Raw genomic sequence first — 20,168 nt, 5'->3', positions numbered from 1 at the left:
CCTCCCTACTACGCAAACTCCAACTCCCCAGAGTGAAGACATAGTCACCATAAATCACATTACTAGGGTAAACTACCTGATCAGCTTGGTAAGCCTGTGGCCAAGGGCTCAGAACTTAATTCCTAGGAACTGGCCAAAGGCCAGTCCTGAAGAAGTTAGGCCTTCTCAGGAATGTGCAGTTGGAGCAGCCCACGCCTGCTGACTTTAACCCTTTCCTGCACAGGTGTAGAATTATGTGATAGCTGAAGTCCCTAATAATTATGATGTTTTATGAACAGATTAGTAACTCATATATTGTAGTTAATGTTTTATTTCATCTTTAAGAAGGCTTAGATAATCATAACTATTTGAAACTTGAAATAAAAGAAGTTATGCTGATGCTAGAAAACAAAGCTGAATTGAATGTCGAAAAACAAAAGAATGTGTGTCTTATACAAGTCAACACAAGCCCTGCTCACTAATGAATAAGCTTACAAGTCGGAAGATGAACATAAAGGAAATTAAGGAAGTGAACATTAAGGAAGTCTATGGAGGAAAAAATTACTTAAGCCCAGTTTCAGAAGCTTAAGTTCACTTAGCATTTGATTAGCAAATTATTGATATTTTTAATTTCTCTGGCACTTATGATAAATTTAAACATCTTTTTTTAGTGAAAAAATTTTGCAGCATTTTTGTACAGTTGTGTAAAATTGCTCAAGTTTTACTTGTCTTGTTTAATGTTAGTCTCTCACTCATTTTAAACTTGTTTAGTGAAGTATTCAATATTTAACACCTGTTACATAGTTGCAGTATCTTTATTTTCCCATTGTTTTTTCTTGATCCATGGTTTTCTAATTGAGAATAGTTTTGCATTTTAATATTGTTATTCTTTTTCCCTTTTAATGTGCTTGGGTCATATTTAAAATTTCTTTGATTTAAAAGTGTTCAACATTTTCTTTTCATAAGTTGAAATATACCTGCTGCTGCTGCTAAGTCGCTTCAGTCGTGTCCGACTCTGTACCACCCCATAGACGGCAGCCCACCAGGCTCCCCCGTCCCTGGGATTCTCCAGGCAAGCACACTGGAGTGGGCTGCCATTTCCTTCTCCCATGCATGAAAGTGAAAATTGAAACTGAAGTCGCTCAGTCGTGCTCGACTCTTCGTGACCCCATGGACTGCAGCCTACCAGACTCCTCCATCCATGGGATTTTCCAGGAAAGAGTACTGGAGCGGGGTGCCATTGCCTTCTCCTTGAAATATACCTAGGCATTTTTTTTTCCCCCAGAGTCCATAATGTATGACTTTGGTATAAAATTTGCAAATTACCATCTGTAATAATGCATCTTGTTCTGCATTTAAAGTTGCAGAATTATTTGAAATGGTTAAATTCAATTTAAGGTAGAGAAAGCTCTAAAATTTAAGAAAAATACTTTTATCTGAAAAAAGATACTAGAATTAGTTTTATATAAAAGAAAGCTAAGTGTTCCTGTCTTAGTCATTTTACTTATCATTAACCCCAAATACTATAAATGGCATAGTGTAAAATTATCATATAAGCACTGAACTGATGTCTTTTCTTTCATATTTTTACCGGTATTTTCTTAACCATGTTGAGGGCTTCCCTGGTGGCTCAGACATTGAAGAGTCTGCCTGCAATGCGTGAGACCTGAGTTTGATCCCTATGTCAGAAAGATCTCCTAGAAAAGGGAATGGCACAGTCTTCTTGCCTAGAGAATTCTATGGACAGAGGAGCCTGGTGGACTACAGTTCATGGGTTGCAAAGAGTTGGACACGATTGAGTGACTAACACTACATTTAAGTCTAGTGCATGAGGGGATCACACAACCTTTCTACACTGAGTATGTATAATGTCTTTGGAATAGGAACAGAGCTGTTGTGTAAAAGTGTCTTTTCCTGGGTCTAGAAATGAATCTTAATTTTTGAGTTAGTATGAAGTCTTTTCTCAGAAAGAGCAGTCTTGTCTTTTATGGCACCTGCCTGGCTTATTAGCTAGTGTGGTTTCCTGGCCATTCAAGATACAGCTATATGTTTCAGTGAGTTCTTAAGTAGTATTTAGCCTTTTCCTGCTATACATAAAAATTAAGGTAGTGTAGAATACTTTGGAGCATAATGTTCTACTTTGCAACATTCTAGTAGGTCCTAGTAGTTTTTTTTATAGTACTTGCCTTTGCTTTTCTAAAGAAAAAGCCCACATTGGCATCTAAAAATTCTTTGGAAATTCTGAATTTGCCTTTTCTGTTGATAAAAGACTTCACTGACCTCTCACTGAGGAATAAGCACTTTAAATTTCTTGTCCCTGGTCCATTTCTGTTGAATAAATGTGTCATTGTACTAGGATCAGATAGTCAAAGATGAATAAGAAACCATTCTCACCCTTGAAAAACTTACATTCTAGGCCCTTCATTTTATTTTCCCATCAAGAAAATGAAAAACAAGATTAACATAAACATAAATTATTCCCCAATGTTTTTATGTAGTTCCTCGGACCTTTTGACCAGATGGCTTACTGCCTAACCATGTTCAAGCTAGCTTCTTCCCATGTACTTGAAGTGGAAGTGTTCCCAAGATGCTGGTTAGATTATACTTCTATTTCTGAATAGCTAGCCTGAAAGCTGAAATTGTTGAAACTCTTTCATGACCAAGCTTCTAAATACCACTTGTCTTTTAGAGTTCTCTACTTTTTACCTAAATGAGGGCTTTTTGGAGTTTTATGTACAAAGCTTGCAATCTTACATGCTTTTCAAACTCTTATGGGAAGCCATTCATTTATAATGAAGAAAGTAGCTGAATGTCAGGTAAGGTTCTATAGTCACAACTTCCCATCCCATTTGCTGCAGTAAAAAATTCCCATCATCCAAGGCATTCTTTGAAAACTGTGGATTACTTCAGATCTTGTATTAAAAAAATATTATACTATTCCCTGTAGCTTATATTACTGATCTGTTAGACCCTAGTGAATTTTGCTATAGCAACTGTCTTTCATAATCAATTTGAAGGATAATTTATTATTACAATATGAGTAAATTGAGTTTTGTGGCTAGATTATAACCTATCATTAGAACTACTAAATCCAATCCAAGAATAATGAAAATAGTTTCTTAAGACTTCTTCCTTTAAACATATATTAGATATACTGAGTCAGAATAGATACAGATTTAGAATTTGGAGCAACAATTTGAAAGTCTTGGGAGTTTACCATGAATTTCACAAGTAGACTGCATAGCTGACTCTTAGAAGAATTGAGAAAGGCTGTCAGTTAGATTTCATCGTATCTTCTAAAAAGAATACTAACATTTGAGGTGCTGCTCTCCATTTGGAATAACATATCAAAGAGTCTTTTCTGAAAGGCAGTTCCTGATCTTTTCTGAATAAAACTGAAGGGAGGAAAGAATAAGTTCATAATTTATATATTTATAATTTATATTTTATTTTATTTTTATTTTATTACCAAGTGAACTGCTTGATTTATTAAATTCCTCAGTGTCTAATTAGGATAGTTCTGAACCAAAATTCCAGTTATGGCATAGCATTTCTATTTATACAGTGATACTTAAGCACCATTTAAAAATTTTGTATGATGTCATAGGAGATATGGTTATATTTAAAATTAAGTTAAAAATGAATTGACCCAAAACACTGAATTATGCTATTGTTGTTGTTCATTCACTGAGTCATGTCCAACTCTTTGCAACCCATGAACTGCAGAACACCAGGCTTCCTTGTTCTTCACTATCTCTGCGCGTTTTCTCAAAATGTGCATTGAGTCAGCGTTGCCATGCAACCATCTCATCCTTTGTCGCCCTCTTCTCCTCTTGCCGTCAGTCTTTCCCAGCATCATGGTCTTTTCCAGTGAGTCAGCTCTTTGCATCAGGTGGCCAAAGTGTTGGAGCTTCAGCTGCAGCATCAGTCCTTCCAATGATTATTCAGGACTGATTTCCTTTAGGATTGACTGGTTTGATCTCCTGCCTGTCCAAGGGACTCTCAAGAGTCTTCTCCAGCACCACAGTACAAAAGTGTCAGTTCATTAGTTCTCAGCCTTCTTTATGGTCCAACTCTCACATCCAGACACGACAACTGGAAAAACCATAGCTTTGACTATATGGACCTCTGTTGGCAAAGTGTTGTCTATGCTTTTTAATACACTGTCTAGGTTTGTCATAGCTATTATTCCAATTATTCTTTTAATTTTGTGGCTGCAGTCACCATCTGCATTGATTTTGGAGCCCAAGAAAATGAAAAATGAAAATGAAATCTGACACGGTTTCCACATTTTCCCCATCTATTTGCCAGGAAGTGATGGAACTGGATGCCATGTTCTTCATTTTTTGAATGTTGAATTTTAAACCAGCTTTTACACTCTCCTCTTTCACTTTCTTTAAAAGGCTCTTTAGTTCTTCACTTTCTGCCATTAAAGTGATATCATCTGTGTATCTGAGGTTGTTGATATTTCTCCCTACAATCTTAACTCCATCCAGCCTGGCATTTTGCATGATAAACTGTGCATATAAGTTAAATAAGCACAGTGACAATTTACAGCCTTGACGTACTCATTTCCCAATTTGGAACCAGTCTATTGTTCCATATCCAGTTCCAACTGTTGCTGGTTGTCCTGCATACAGGTTTCTCCGGAGACAGGTAATATGGTCTGGTATTCTCATCTCATTAAGAATATTCCGGGAAAAAAAAAATATTCCACAGTTTGTTGTGATCCATAGTCAAAGGCTTTAGCATAGTCAGTGAAGCAGAAGTAGATGGGTTTTTTTTTTTTGGAATTCCCTTGTTTTTTCTGTGATCCAGCATATTTTGGCAATTTGATCTCTTGTCCCTCTGCCTTTTCTAAATCCAGCTTGTTCATCTGGAAGACCTCGGTTCATGTACTTTTGAAGCCTAGTTTGAAGAATGTGGAGCATAATCTTGCTGTCATGTGAAATGATTGCAATTGTATGGAAATTTGAACATTCTTTGGCATTGCCTTTCTTTGGAATTGGAATGAAAGCTGACCTTTTCCAGTCCTGTGCCCATTGCTAAGTTTTTCAATTTGCTGGCATAATGGATGCAGCACTTTAACAGCATCATCTTTTAAGATTTGAAATAGATCAGCTGGAATTCTATTACCTCCACTATCCTTGTTCATAGTAATGCTTCCTAAGGCCCACGTGACTTCATACTCCACAATGTCTGACTAGGTGAGTGATCACGTCATTGTGGTTATCTGGGTCATTAAGAGGTTTTTTGTACAGTTCTTCTGTGTATTTTTGCACCTTTTCTTAATCTCTTATGCTTCTGTTAGGTCCTTGCCAGTTTTATCCTTTAATGTGCCTATCTTTATATGAAATATTCCCTTGATATCTCCAATTTTCTTAAAGAGATCTCTAGTCTTTCACATTTTATTGTTTTCCTCTATTTCTTTGCATTGGTCACTTAAGAAGGCTTTCTTACCTCTCCTTGCTGTTCTCTGGAACTCTTCATTCAGTTGGGTATATGTTTTCTCCTTTGCCTTTCACTTCTCTTCTTATCTCTCAGTGGTTATCTCAGGCAACCACTTTGACTTCTTGAATTTCTTTTTTCTTGGGGATGATTTTGGTCATCACCTCCTGTTCAGTGTTATGAACCTCCGTCCATAGTTATTCATCCACTCTGTCTACCAGATCTAGTCCCTTGAATCTATTCATTATCTCCACTGTATAAGTGTAAGCAATTTGATTTAGGTCATACCTGAATAAGCTTGTGGTTTTCCCTGCTTTCTTCAATTTGAGCCTGAATTTTACAATAAGGAGCTAATGATCTTAGCCACAGTTAGCTCCAGGTCTTGTTTTTCTGAGTGTATAGAGCTTCTCCATCTTCAATTGCATAGAATAGAATCAGTCTGATTTTGGTACTGACGATTCCTTAGTGGAATGCATATCAAACTTAAACTCTGAAAGAAGCTTGTAGAAGGATATATAATAAAATTATAATTATGTAAACATTGCCAGTAATTTTATTTACTTTTCTTTGTTTTTCTGTGTTTCTTAGTTTTCTAAAATAAAAGATTTATCCTTTCCAGAGTAGAAAAATATTTGTGGTTTAGATTTTTTTAAATCAAGGATTAAAATTAAGTATTTCTCTGTAAATATCAGCTTTTCTTTATAAATTGATAGAATTTCCAGTGTCCTGAAATATCATTAAAATAAGTAGTAATTTCTTTAAATAACAGAGTCCTTGAAAGCAAAACACAGGAAGAAATTCAACTCATAATATAATGACAGTTTAAAGTTAGGGTCATAACTAAAATTAATTTATTCTTTTACAGGAGTTGAAACCTGATGTAGTAACTAAATCTGCTCTTGGTGAAGATATCAACTTTGAAAAAATCTGCAAAAAGGTAATTTTGCAGTAAGTTGTATTTCTTTGGGGAATAGTTCCATATTTATATTCTTGACCTCATTTTTTCTTTTAACTTTTTTTCCTTGAATAAACCAGTTACTATTAGTGTATGATGATTTTCTCTATTTGAGCTCTACTGTTGCTACCAAAAAAATTTTTATGATAATTAATGAATTTTACTTTATTCTTATATCACACCTCCAGAGACCTTAAAAGGTATGTTGACGTTAATGTGGCATTTGTGTGCTAGACTGCAATTAGTCTGTTAATTTTATTATTTAGAACACAGATTTTTTATTTTTTCCACATACTAGTTTTTATAAATATTTAATCTCTGCATTTATCCTATGGAAATTATTTCTACCCCCTTTTTATAAGTAAGGAAACTGAAGCTCGGAAAGTAAGAAGTGAGCTAAGTAAGAGTACACCACTGTTACGTTCAGTTACTTACATGGACTTTTACACAGAGCTTCTACCCCTTGCATTTGCTACACTTGCTTCTTGCTTTTCCCTCTTTTTCATTTCTGCCCACTTTTCTGAAGCCTACATAACAGTTCCACCAGGGAACAGTTTTGAATTAACTGATTTTTGTAACTATTGATTTTCTGTTTTCACTTTTATTCATGTTTGCTGTAATCTGTATTATTTCCTCCTCTTGCATTTGTGTATACTTGCTCTTTCCTCTGGTTTCTTAATTTAGAAGCTTAAATTACTAATTTAGACATTTCTCTTTTTTTCTAATATAAACATTTAATGCAATAAAATTCCCTCTAAGCACTGCTTTAGCTACATCTTATATATATGATATGTTGTATTTTATTTTCTTTGATTTTAAAATGTTTTAAATTTCTCTTGAAACTTCACCTTTAACCTATGGTTTAATTAGATGGATATTGTTTAATTTCTGAACAATTAGAGGGTTTGGGGTATCTTTTTGTTTTCTTTATGATCCATGAGCATAGTTTTTATGATTATTATTCTTTTAACTTTAGTATTTATGTTACTTGTTCAAAGTATGGCTTATCTTGGTGAATATTTCATGTGTACTTGAAAGCAATATTATTATATTGAGATCAGTGGCCTGTAAATGTCATTTAAGTCAAACTGATTGATGGTGTTGTACAGATGATATACAGCTTTACTGACTTTCTGCCTGCTTATTTTATTGATTACTAGGAGAGATGTATTGGAATCTACAACTATAAATGGCAGTTTTCCTATTACAGCTTTAAGAAGAAAAATACTCTTAACTCCACATTTATGTACACTAGTACTCATTTCTCTGCAATTAATTGATATTAGACATTAGAATTTTAAAACATTTTATTGTAAGAAGGGCAGAAAATGAAAGGTTGTTGTATGTTTGAGGAAAGGGAACGTTTGTTTTTGTTGTTATGGTCCTTGTCAGGAAAGCGACACCAAAGAGTCAGGAGCATGATTTTACAGCTTCCTTATTTTGATTCTACCTGATTCTGCAGTAAATATTCTTACTTCATAGCATTCATTCATAGAGAGGAAAAAAATTTAGTTCTGTGATACTTTTTTACTTGGTGTATATGTTTCTGACAAAACAATGACATGTTAAATAGAATAGTGGTAATTGTATAAAAATATGATAGAATGTATTTGTTTTCTCTTGAGAGTTTAAAAAAATAATCATTTAAGGTTTTTACCAGAATAAATTTTTTTCATTTTCTGGTTGCTGCACCCTAAAAGTATCTCAGTAATATTTAATTTATGATGGGAATAAAAACCAATTTCTTTTTGTTGCCTAATATCATGTTTCCATTTAAATTTCAGCACTGAAGCTTGACAGTATTTTTTAATTGGAACTTGAAAATATCCAAAATAATATATCTTTGTCTTTTTTTCTTTGAACTTTTCAGTCTGATTATTTTCACTTGGAAGGTTATTGTTAGTTAATGTATGTGTAGTGTTTGTAAAATCAGGTTTCTTTAGCGCATCTTATTACATTTACAACCTTTTGTTTAACCTTCCAGTGTGTGAAATGTGATCCTAAAAATGGGGAAATGCGTCTGTATTCGCTTATCATTTATATTTTCTAAATAGTAAATACATTTGCATATCACTAGATTTATAGTCATGAGATGTATCATAAACATGTAGAAAGTTGGGCTCAAACTGGAATGTTGTCAAGCAAAAAAAAAAAAAATTCATTACATTTCTGCCCTTTCGGTACCTTCCTCCAAATGAAAGGAAGGAAAGGGAGGTGGAGAAGGACAAAGGAAGACAGTTCTGTTTTATAGTTCTTGATGGAACCCTTGACGATTTAGAGCCAAGGGAAATTGCCTTGCTTAAGAATGGTTTCAGATTCCTCCTGAGCTATTTGATTTCAACTATTTTGTTACTGTTTTATTTCACTTATGATATTCTTCCCATTGAATTAATGTTCTCCTGTATCAAAATATGTTAATAAATTAGCTGAGTGTCATGGAGAGAAGACTGGTTTGCCACAGGAAGGGAAGTTAATTAAAGATGACCAAAGAGGTAGTATAAGGCTATTACATAGAGCTTATACATTTGAAGCTGTCTGACCATCAGAATAGAGCAGAACAAGCTGATGTGTGTAACTCCTTAGAGCTTGCTTAGTTCTTCCATATACATTAGTATCTCAGTTGATCTTACAACATTGATTTCAAGTGAAAACATTCATGTGTGCACATGCATGTGTGTACATGTGTGTAGTAATACTAGTAGTATCTTCATTTTCCAAATTCAGAAATGGTTAGAAAGATTAAGTAGCCAGTTAATATTTGTATGAGAGTTTTAAAACTATAGAGTTTGGGCACTAGAACTGTGACATTTCCAGACAATTATTGCCAGAATTTCAAGGACTTCTCAAGTCCAAATGTCTATTATATGCAGAACAGTTGGCCAGGCACTATGTAAAAAAGGAAGGGAATAGAACATAGTTATTTTAAAGGATTCAGTTCAGTTCAGTCGCTCAGTCGTGTCCAACTCTTTGCAACCCCATAAATCGCAGTACACCAGGCCTCCCTGTCCATCACCAACTCCCGGAGTTCACTCAGACTCATGTCCATCGAGTCAGTGATGCCATCCAGCCATCTCATCCTCTGTCGTCCCCTTCTCCTCCTGCCCCCAATCCCTCCCAGCATCAGAATCTTTTCCAATGAGTCAACTCTTCGCATGAGGTGGCCAAAGTACTGGAGTTTCAGCTTTAGCATCATTCCTTCCAAAGAAATCCCAGGGCTGATCTCCTTCAGAATAGACTGGTTGTATCTCCTTGCAGTCCAAGGGACTCTCAAGAGTCTTCTCCAACACAACAGTTCAAAAGCATCAATTCTTCGGTGCTCAGCTTTCTTCACAGTCCAACTCTCACATCCATACATGACCACTAGAAAAACCATAGCCTTGACTAGATGGACCTTTCTTGGCAAAGTAATGTCTCTGCTTTTCAATATGCTATCTAGGTTGGTCATAACTTTTCTTCCAAGCAGTATGCATCTTTTAATTTCATGGCTGCAGTCACCATCTGCAGTGATACTGGAGCCCCAAAAAATAAAGTCTGACACTGTTTCCACTGTTTCCCCATCTATTTCCCATGAAGTGATGGGACCAGATGCCATGATCTTTGTTTTCTGAATGTTGATTTTAAAGGATAAGAGGAAGCAAATTAATATTTGCTAACATCTGCTAGTAGCTGACTTGTTAGATACTTTATATACATTAGCTTTCTCATTAAGATGATAATAATCTCATTTAACAGATGAGACAGTGGGCCCAGAAAGGTCAAAATATACCTGTGATCAATCAGTAGGAAATGTTAGATCCAAGGTTTAGACAAGCAAAGTCTCTGCCTGCAAAATGAAATTTTAGGACAAAAGGATAGAATAAGTGTCTATATGTAAAAGCATTTTGGAATCATGGGATTTTAAGAGTTTAATGAATACAGAAAAATCTCCTGTTCTCCTAAATGTGGACTCTAAGCCCTTTACTTGTCACAATTCTTCTGATTCAGCTAAGAGGACTGTTTCTTATTATATTTCTAAATGTTTTTAATAAATACAAATATGAATGTGTTGACTTCTATCTTTAGGTAAAACCTAGAATTGAAGTCGAGTTAATGTTAAAAGTACTGCTACTAGCTTTCTACCTGTACGAGTTCCTTTGGTCAGTTTGATTTTTATTTTTAACTGATGAAAGATTGCTTTACTATGATGTTTACAGCACATGGCAATCTATTCATGCTGCTTATGGCAGAAACCAACACTTCATCGTGTATATATATACACCCTCCCTCTTGAGCCTCCCTCCACTCACTCTAACCCATCCCTCTAGGTCATCACAGAGCACCAGGCTGAGCTCCCTGTATTTATAGCATTTCCCATTAACTGTTTTACACATGATAGTATGATACACATACAAGACAACAAGCGTGGACACCAGTCTGTTCTGTACTAGGTAAAAAGTATCATTTTTCTAGATTCCACGTATGTGTGTTAATATATGGTACTTGTTTTTCTCTTTCTGGCTTACTTTACTGGTATAAGAGGCTCTAGGTTCATCCACCTCACTACAACTGACTCAAATTTGTTCCCTTGTATGGCTGAGGAATGTTTCATTGTATTTATGTACCACATCTTTTTTATCCATTCATCTGTCGATGGATATCTAGCTTGGGTCCATGTCCTAGCTATTATAAATACTGTTGCAGTGAACATTGGGATACATGTGTATTTTAGAATTGTGTTTTCCTCAGGGTATATGCCCAGTAGTGGATTTGCTGGGACATATGGTAGATTTATTTATAGTTTTTTAAGGAGTGTCCATACTGTTTCCAATAATGCAGGAGAATTCCCTTTTCTCCACACCGTCTCCAGTATTGATTGTAGATTTTTTGGTGATGACCATTCTGACTGGTGTGAGGTGATGCCTCATTGTAGTTTTGATTTGCATTTCTCTAATAATAAGTGATGTTGAGCATCTTTTCATGTGTTTATTAGCCACCTCTATTGGGGGCAGGAGGAGAAGGGGATGACAGAGGATGAGATGGCTGGATGGCATCACTGACTTCGATGGACGTGAGTCTCAGTGAACTCCGGGAGTTGGTGATGGACAGGGAGGCCTGGCGTGCCGTGATTCATGGGGTCGCAAAGAGTCGGACACAACTGAGCGACTGATCTGATCTGATGTGATCTGATATTTTCTTTGTGGAGAAATGTCTGTTTAGGTCTTCTGCCCATTTTTGATTGGGCTGTTAGTTTTTCTGATGTTGAGCTGTATGAGCTGCTTATATATTTTGGAGACTAATCCTTTGTCAGTTGCTTCATTTGCAGTTTTTTTCTCCCATTTTGAGAGTTGTCTTTTCATCTTGTTTATGGCTTTCTTTGCTATGCAAAAGCTTTATTTTTTACTTTTATTTAAGTTTTATTAGGTCCCATTTGTTTATTTTTGTTTTTATTTCCATTAATCAGGGAGGTGGGTCAGAGAGAATATTGCTGTGATTTATGTCAGAGAGTACTGCCTGTGTTTTCCTCTAAGAGCGTTATAGTTTCTAGTCTTAACATTTAAGTCTTTAATCCATTTTGAGTTTATTTTTGTGTGTGTTGTTAGGAAATGTTCTAATTTTATTCTTTTACATGTAGCTAACCAGTTTTCCCAGCACCACTCATTGAAGAGGTTTTCTTTTTCCATTGTATATTTTTGCCTCCTTTGTCAAAAATAAGGTGCCCATGTATACATGAGTTTATCCCTGGGATTTCTGTCTTATTTCATTGGTGTATATTTCTGTTTTTGTGCCAGTACCATACTGTCTTGGATGACTGTAGCTTTGTAGTTTAGTCTGAAGTCAGGGAAGTTGATACCTCCAGCTTGGTTTTCTTTCTCATGATTGCTTTGGCTGTTTGTCGTCTTTTGTGTTTCCATATAAATGGTGAAATGTTTAGTTCTAGTTCTGTGGAAAATGTCATTGATAATTTGATAGGAATTGCATTGATTTGTAGATTGCTTTGGGTAGTACAGTCATTTTGACAGTATTGATTCTTCCAATCCAAGAATATGGTCGAGTTCTCCATCTGTGTCGTCATTGGTTTCCTTTATCAGTGTCTTATTCTGCATGCAGGTCTTTTGTCTCTTTAGGTAGGTTTATTCCTAGGTATTTTATTCTTTTTGTTGCAATGGTGAATGAGATTGTTTCCTTAATTTCTCTTTCTGATTTTTCATTGTTAGTGTACAGAAATGCAAGGGATTTCTGTGTATTGATTTTATATGCTACGACTTTACTAAATTCATTGATTAGCTCTAGTAGTTGTTTTGTGGTACTTTTAGGGTTTTCTATGTGTAGTATCATGTCATCTGCAAACAGTGAGAGTTTTACTTGTTTTCCAACCTGGATTCCTTTATTTCTTTTTCTCCTTTAATTGCTGTGGCTAGTGACAACCCACTCATGTACTCTTGCCTGGAAAATCCCATGGACAGAGGAGCCTGGTAGGCTGCAGTCCATGGGGTTGCTAAGAGTCGGATATGACTGAGCGTCTTCACTTTTCACTTTTCACTTTCATGCATTGGAGAAGGAAATGGCAATTCACTCCAGTGTTCTTGCCTGGAGAATCCCAGGGACAGGGGAGCCTTGTGGGCTGCCGTCTATGGGGTCGCATAGAGTCAGACACGACTGAAGCGACTTAGCAGCAGCAGCAGGACTTCCAAAACTATACTGAATAATAGTGGTAAGTGTTCCTGATCTTAGAGAAAAAAGCTTTTAGTTTTTCACTGTTGAGAGTAATGTTTGCTGTGGGTTTCTTGTGTATGGCCTTTATTATGTTGAGGTAAAAAGTTCCTCTTGCAAATTTTCTGGAGAGGTTTTTTTTAATTATTATTATTATTATTATTATTATAAATGGGTGCTGAATTTTGTCAGAAGCTTTCTCTGCATCTATTGAGATGATCATATGGTTTTTATTTTTCAGTTTGTTAATATGGTGTATCACTTTGATTTACTTGCATATATTGAAGAATCCTTGCATCCCTTGGGTAAACCCCACTTGATAATGGTGTTTGTTCCTTTCGATGTGTTGTTGGATTCTGTCTGCCAGAACTTTGCTGAGGATTTTTGCATCTATGTTCATCAGTGATATCGGCCTGTAGTTTTCCTTTTCTGTGATATCGTTGTCTGGTTTTGATATCAGGATGGTGATGGCCTCATAGACTGAGTTTGGGAGTTTTCCTCCTTCTGCAATTTTTTAGAACAGTTTGAGCAGAGATAGGTGTTAGTTCTTCTCTAAGGCAACAACATTTCAAAGGAATGAACATTGCATGTAAGAGAGCTGTTCCACTTTTAGACTCTTGTTTATATTTACATGTACATTCTCAAAATTCTTTTCAAAATTGAGCGCCAAATGCTTTGTGTTCACAGAAATACCCATATGCCAAAATAAAATTTTTCTATTCCAAGATGAGGTGTTTTCCCTTTTTGATTTAATTTATTAGAAATGGAAGAAACTGGAGGTGTGTGAAAACCACAGTTTCCTGAGAATGCTCCAAGGCAAACACTGTGTCAACTTCAAATAAGGAAAATTGTGGTTTCCTGCATATCTCCCAATATTGTGATGACTGTTTCTTGCAGGTGTGGAAGAGAGATTAACAAATCTCTATTTGTTAATAGAGATTGTTTAGGCTTTTAAGCTTCAAAATATTTTTATTTAAATTTAAGATGTTTGACTATATTTTAATTCTTCTATAAACCTCCACAACATTTTCAGTCTCTCCTGTGAAGTTTATCACGTTCTGCTTTGGATTAGTTATTTGTGCATTTGTTTTAAACTTTTAAATTAGTGAAAGATTCTGAGCCTCAAGAGATGATATTTGTATCCTTATGTGTAAGATTTCACCTTCACATAATAAAGCATACTTACGTATCAGTCATTCAGTTGAGTCACATCTGACTCTTTGAGACCCCATGGACTGCAGCACCCCAGGCCTCCCTGTCCATCAGCAACACCCAGAGCTTGCTCAAACTCATGTCCATCAAGTTGGTGATGCCATCCAACCATCTCATCCTCTGTCATCCCCTTCTCCTCCTGCCTTCAGTCTTTCTCAGCATCAGGTGGCCTAAGTATTGGAGTTTCAGCTTCAACATCAGACCTTCCAATGAATATTCAGGACTGATTTCCTTTAGGATGGGCTGGTTGGTTCTCTTTACAGTCCATGGGACGCTCGAGTCTTCGCCAACACCATAGTGCAAAAGCATCAATTCTTTGGTGCTTAGTTTTCTCTATAGTCCAACTCTCACATCCATGATGACTGGAAAAACCATAGCTTTGATTAGATGGACTTTTGTTGGCAAAGCAATGTCTCTGCTTTTTAATATGCTGTCTAGGTTGGTCATAGCTTTTCTTTCAAGGAGCAAGATTGTTTTAATTTCATGGCTGCGGTCACCATCTGCAGTGATTGGGGAGCCCAATAAAATAAAGTCTGTCACAATTTTCATTGTTTCTCCATCTATTTGCTGTGAAGTGATGGGACCAGATGGCCTGATCTTACTTTTTTGAATATTGAGTTTTAAGCCAGCTTTTTCACTCTCCTCTTTCACTTTCATCAAGAGGCTCTTTAGTTCCTCTTCACTTTCTGCCTTAAGTGTGGTGTCATCTGTATATCAGAGGTTATTCACATTTCTCCAAGCAATCTTGATTCCAGTTTGTGCTTTATCTGGCCTGGCATTTTGCATGATGTACTCTGCATATAAGTTAAATAAGCAGGGTGACAATTTACAGCCTTGTCGTACTCCTTTCCCAGTTTGGAACCAGTCTGTTATTCCATCTTCAGTTCTAACTGTTGCTTTTTAACCTGCATACAGATTTCTCAGGAGGCAGGGGTAAGGTAATCTGGTATTCCCATCTCTTGAAGAATTTTCCAGAGTTTGTTGTGGTCTATACAGTCAAAGGCTTTAGCATAGTCAACAAAGCAGATGTTTTTCTGGAATTCTCTTGCTTTTTCGATGATCCAGTGGATGTTGGCAATTTCATCTCTGGTTCCTCTGCCTTTTCTAAATTGAGCTTGAACATCTGGAATTCACGGTTCACATACAGTTGAAGCCTGGCTTGGAGAATTTTGAGCATTACTTTGTTCTAGTGTACGTGTTTTGTTAGCTGTATCTATTTATATATAGATATCTGTAAATATAAAGAGGGAGAAACTTAAGTGAGGAAGGAAAAGGGATGGGAAAGAAGTAAGGAAGTTAGATAAAGAATTGGAAGTCCCTTATTTCAGGGACTGTTGTACTTACTCTTGTGAGTTCCTACACTTAACCTCAGTGCCTTAAGGAAAATGTAGACATCTCTTATTGCAGCACAGACCCCAAACACTGCCAAAGGTATGAACTTAGCCCACTTGATTAATAAGCCTCTTTTTGTTTTTACGTTTATATTTAATTTCTTTACAGAAAGATTTGAGGGTGTCTTGGAATTGGGTCACAAAATGACCCAATTTGAAATAGTTGAGAGAAAAGCTTGTTGAGAATACTAGATTGAATTTAGAAACCTGACTTTGAGTTCTCACTTGTTCCTAACTGGCTAAGTGGTCTTGAAATCAAGTCAATACTGTTAATTTAATTGTTGATAAAATCTGTGATCTCTATTCTGTTTACTTCTTTAATCTCTTGTTAAAATTTGAACTTAAAAAATTAAATAAATGCTTTCTAATTGCTTTCTTAAGAATAAAGTTAAAGAAAAGTTTAAAGTGTTAAATTTGACAATTTTTTACTTAGAGAATTTTATGAATTTATTTAAATGTTTGCTCTAATATATAAAATTTGATATTTTTAACTAAGACTTTATCCAAATCAAACATTTTAAGAACTGCTGGCATACATTGAGGATATTGGGTGTTCAATTTCAGACCACCTCAGTAAAGCAAATAACCACAATAAAAGAGTACACAAATTTTTGGTTTCCCAGTGCATGTAAAAGTCATGTTTGCACTACTGTAGACGATGAAGTGTATAATAGCATTATGTCTAAAAAATGTACATACCTTTATTTAAAAATACTTCATTGCCGAAAAGTACTAGCCATCATCTGAGTCTTCAGCAAGTTGTATTCTTTTTGCTGGTGGAGGGTCTTACCTTGAAATTTATGACTGCTGACTGATCAGGGTGGTGGTTGCTGAATTTTGGTACTTTAATAATGTTCTCCCTTCATTTTTTTTTTCTGAAAGAGTTTGAAAGGATTGGCATTAGAGAAACCATTGATTAGAGAAACCATTAGAGAAACTCATTCGTCTCCTTATGTTTTTTTAAGCAGAATTGTATTCCTACCAATGGAGTACTGTTTCTCCTAGCTACTGTTAAGGACATGGACACTGCCTTATAGTACTGGACACTGCCTCAACAAGCCAGCTTCCTCTGTCCATGAAATTCTCCAGGCAAGAATACTGGAGTGGGTTGCCATGCCCTTCTCCAGGGAATCTTCCTGACCCAGGGAGCGAACCTGGCTCTCCCACATTGCATTCTTTACCATCTGAGCCACCAGCGCTTGTCATCACACACTAGCTGTTTGCTAGGAAGCACAAAGAATGAGAATTCATTATATATCTTTATTTTAAAGTAATTACTCATCAACAGTGTACTTTCAGAAGAATAATAAAAATTTTATTTGCTGATATCATTGTTTTCTTTAAAAACACAAATTGCATATAATCACAAAACCTAAAGCTGTGATATAGGTAATTCTACTTATTGTTATGTAATCATACCTGATTAGTAACTACTTAGTTTTATAGACCCGTGTAACTTGTCGACTCGAGCCTTAATGTTTTTGTTTGAATTCACCGTTTACATTTGGGTGCATAAGCAATATACTGTATAACTCCAATTGTGACAACTAGTGTGAATGCCAACCCTAGGATTATGGAATACAATGACTCTTTTTTACTCAATCTCACTTCTTAATAACCTGGTATTCTTCCCAAATAAGTCCACCGCAAAGGTTGCAGCGTAAAAATACAGTTAAACAATATGTAACAAATAAGAATAACTCTTCATTTATTAGAAGTCATATGTAATTATACAATTTTAAATCATATTCTAGGGCTCTTTTTTAATTTAAATAAAATTTACTGAAATTGGATCACTAAGTTAGATTACTCTGAGATATTTTCCAGAGAACAGAAGTAGCATTGCTAAGTAAATTCAAAGTAAAGTGATTTTTATCAAGGTGGTGTTACTTAGTGTCTACACTCGATATGCATGTACTACCACTGTTCTTTTAAACTTTTTCTGACTAACTGGAAAGATGCAGCTAGCTCTGGAAAGAAAAACGCCCAGGTCGTTAAAACTCTTTGCAAGTTGTCAAAACAGAGATTTGGAAACAGTAATAAATATAGCTTTGAACAATTATACATGAATACATTAGTCAAAATCTATTTTGGATTCCCAGAACTTCTTATCTAAAACATGTGAAATTAACTCACATGATAAAAATAGTTACTTTCTAGTTTTTCTGCTTTACAGATACAGTTGTTCATATATCATCAGGAATTTTCTTTTAAGTGAATTGAATTTTTAGTAGCTACCCAGGGAAAATGTAATTTGCACCCCACTCCAGTACTCCTGCCTGGAAAATCCCATGGACGGAGGAGCCTGGTAGGCTGCAGTCCATAGGGTCACTAAGAGTTGGACACGACTGAGCGACTTCACTTTCACTTTGCACTTTCATGCATTGGAGAAGGAAATGGCAACCCACTCCAATGTTCTTGGCTGGAGAATCCCAGGGACGGGGGAGCCTGGTGGCCTGCCATCTATGGGGTCAAACAGAGTCGGACACGACTGAAGCAGCTTAGCAGCAGCAGCAGCAGTCCTGAGGATTAAGAATAGTGCCTCTGCATTGAACACCAAATTGTTTCTACTAAGCCAGAATATCTTAGTATATCACAGTTCAGGAAGCACATTTACTGCATTTAGGGCTATAACCCATTGCCTCAATTTGGCAGCAAAACTGTCAGGGCAGTGTTTTTGTTTTAAATTCAAGTTTTAGACATCATGAGCTCACTTTAAAAAAAAATGTTTTTTCTGTTTTCATCAGTTTTTGGTTGATCCCCGCTGAAGATTCTTCTTGCATGTAATATAGAGCGACATTAACTCTTTCCATAAAGGACCATATTGTAAATATTTTAGGCTTTCTAGGCCTTACAGTCTTTGTCACAACTACTGAACAATACAACGGTGACATAGTGCAGCCATAGATGAATGAATTTGGTTTTATGTTCCAATAAAACTTTATTTTTAAAAGCAGATAGCAGGTGAGAAACTGGCACATGAGTTAGTTTGCCAGCCACTGATTTTGAAAATCAAATACTTCTACAAGATTTGTGTGTGTGTGTGTGTGTGTGTGAGAGAGAGAGAGAGAGAGAGAAATGACAGTTCTCTATTGGTCATCCCCCACCTTCAGTTACAGTTGATTCTTATGGAATTTACCCCCACATCAATATGTTTATATTAATACATTTTAAGCACTAGCTATTGACTTCCTGCTGTGGTTTACAAGGATTTAGATCTCTTTCCTCCTTCAGCCTCTGTGTCATATATGTACCCTCTTTATCTCTTCTGTCTTCCTAATATGCTTGGGTCAGATTTAGATGAGGTGAACATTTAGTGATTATGTTACTTTGGCTATGAGTCATTTAGTGAATGTTTATTACTTTTGTTTTTCTGTATAATATTTCTACTTATAGTTTATAATTATTATGCTTATTTTGTTGATTGTGTACTCTATGTAAAACCAAATTCCTCATTGGTTTTTGAAATCTCTTCTCAAGATATTTAGTAACACTAGGTATTCTAAATATAAATCTAAATCCCCTGTCACCATCCTGGGCATTTCTTTGGCCTGAATTTCCTATTTCTCATATCCATGCCTTCCTCACTCTTTTTGTTTCCTTCCTCATTTTAGTGGAGCCAGTAGCTTCTTCCAGCTTGGCTTGTGGGAGGCTACCTCCAACCTTTACTTCAGTGTTATTCTCTTGCTGTCTACTGTGTCTCTGTATCCACGTGTCTTCCTTATAGGGACACCAGTCATAATAGATTTAAGCCCCATCCTAAACCAGTATGCTGTCCTCTTAATTATATCTGCAATGCCCTTGTTCCTATTTCCAACTAGGATCACGTTTGCAGTTTCTTGTTAGGTATCAAACTTGAGGATAATACCATTTGACCCAAGATAAAAACCGTAATTAGGCAGCAAGTGATCCTAGCACAGGATTTGCATCAGGTCTAAAGTTGTTTTCTGAGTGATTTTTACCTAGATAAATTCTCCATACAGAATAGATTTCAAGCTACTATCTTGCTTTCGCTTAGGTACTCATCTGTGTTTATGACTGGGAGGAAAAATAGCCTTATTGGGCTATTAACAATAGGGTAAATATAAAGATGTTTAAAGCTGATAGCTCTGCTCTCACACACTAGTGAAATTTTTACATGCTTCAGGGAGTGTTTATTGAATACCAACTATTATCAGTTATTGTTTTAGGCACTAGGTCTACAGGAATGTGGAAGACAGAGTCCCTGCCTCTTGTGATGTGAAGTAAATGGTGATGAAAAGTGTTGTGTTAATTCAGATAACATTTGAGCAGAGACCTGAATACAATGAAATGATCAGCCAAGTAGAGAAGAACTTGCAAAGGATAGCTTAAGCATCAGAAGGCAGTAAAGCTTTCAAAAGAACCCATAAGGAAGTAGCATGATCTGGTTACATTTAAACTTCACTGTAACTGCTATATGGAAAACAGTCTGTGGAAGAACAAAAGCCAATGGAGAATGACTAGTTATGGGC

The 20,168-nt window shown here is 35.9% G+C and overlaps 1 protein-coding gene across 3 annotated transcripts in view; it reads left to right on the top strand.

Moving 5' to 3' along the window:
- The window catches only part of SRFBP1 (serum response factor binding protein 1), a 67,732-nt gene that overhangs the window by 30,524 nt on the left and 17,040 nt on the right, over window positions 1-20,168 (top strand). For all 3 annotated transcript variants that reach the window (XR_011567596.1, XM_019964657.2, XM_070793267.1), the window contains one exon: window positions 6,293-6,364. Coding sequence is in view for 2 of the 3 variants with exons in the window: in XM_019964657.2 (XP_019820216.2) it covers window positions 6,293-6,364 (72 nt within the window). In the remaining variant the exon portion in view is untranslated. The remainder of the gene's footprint in view (window positions 1-6,292; window positions 6,365-20,168) is intronic.

This window comes from Bos indicus, chromosome 7 (genome assembly GCF_029378745.1).
Source record: "Bos indicus isolate NIAB-ARS_2022 breed Sahiwal x Tharparkar chromosome 7, NIAB-ARS_B.indTharparkar_mat_pri_1.0, whole genome shotgun sequence".
In the NCBI taxonomy this organism is placed as follows: domain Eukaryota; kingdom Metazoa; phylum Chordata; class Mammalia; order Artiodactyla; family Bovidae; genus Bos; species Bos indicus.
This window is presented reverse-complemented; position numbering and strand designations above follow the sequence as displayed.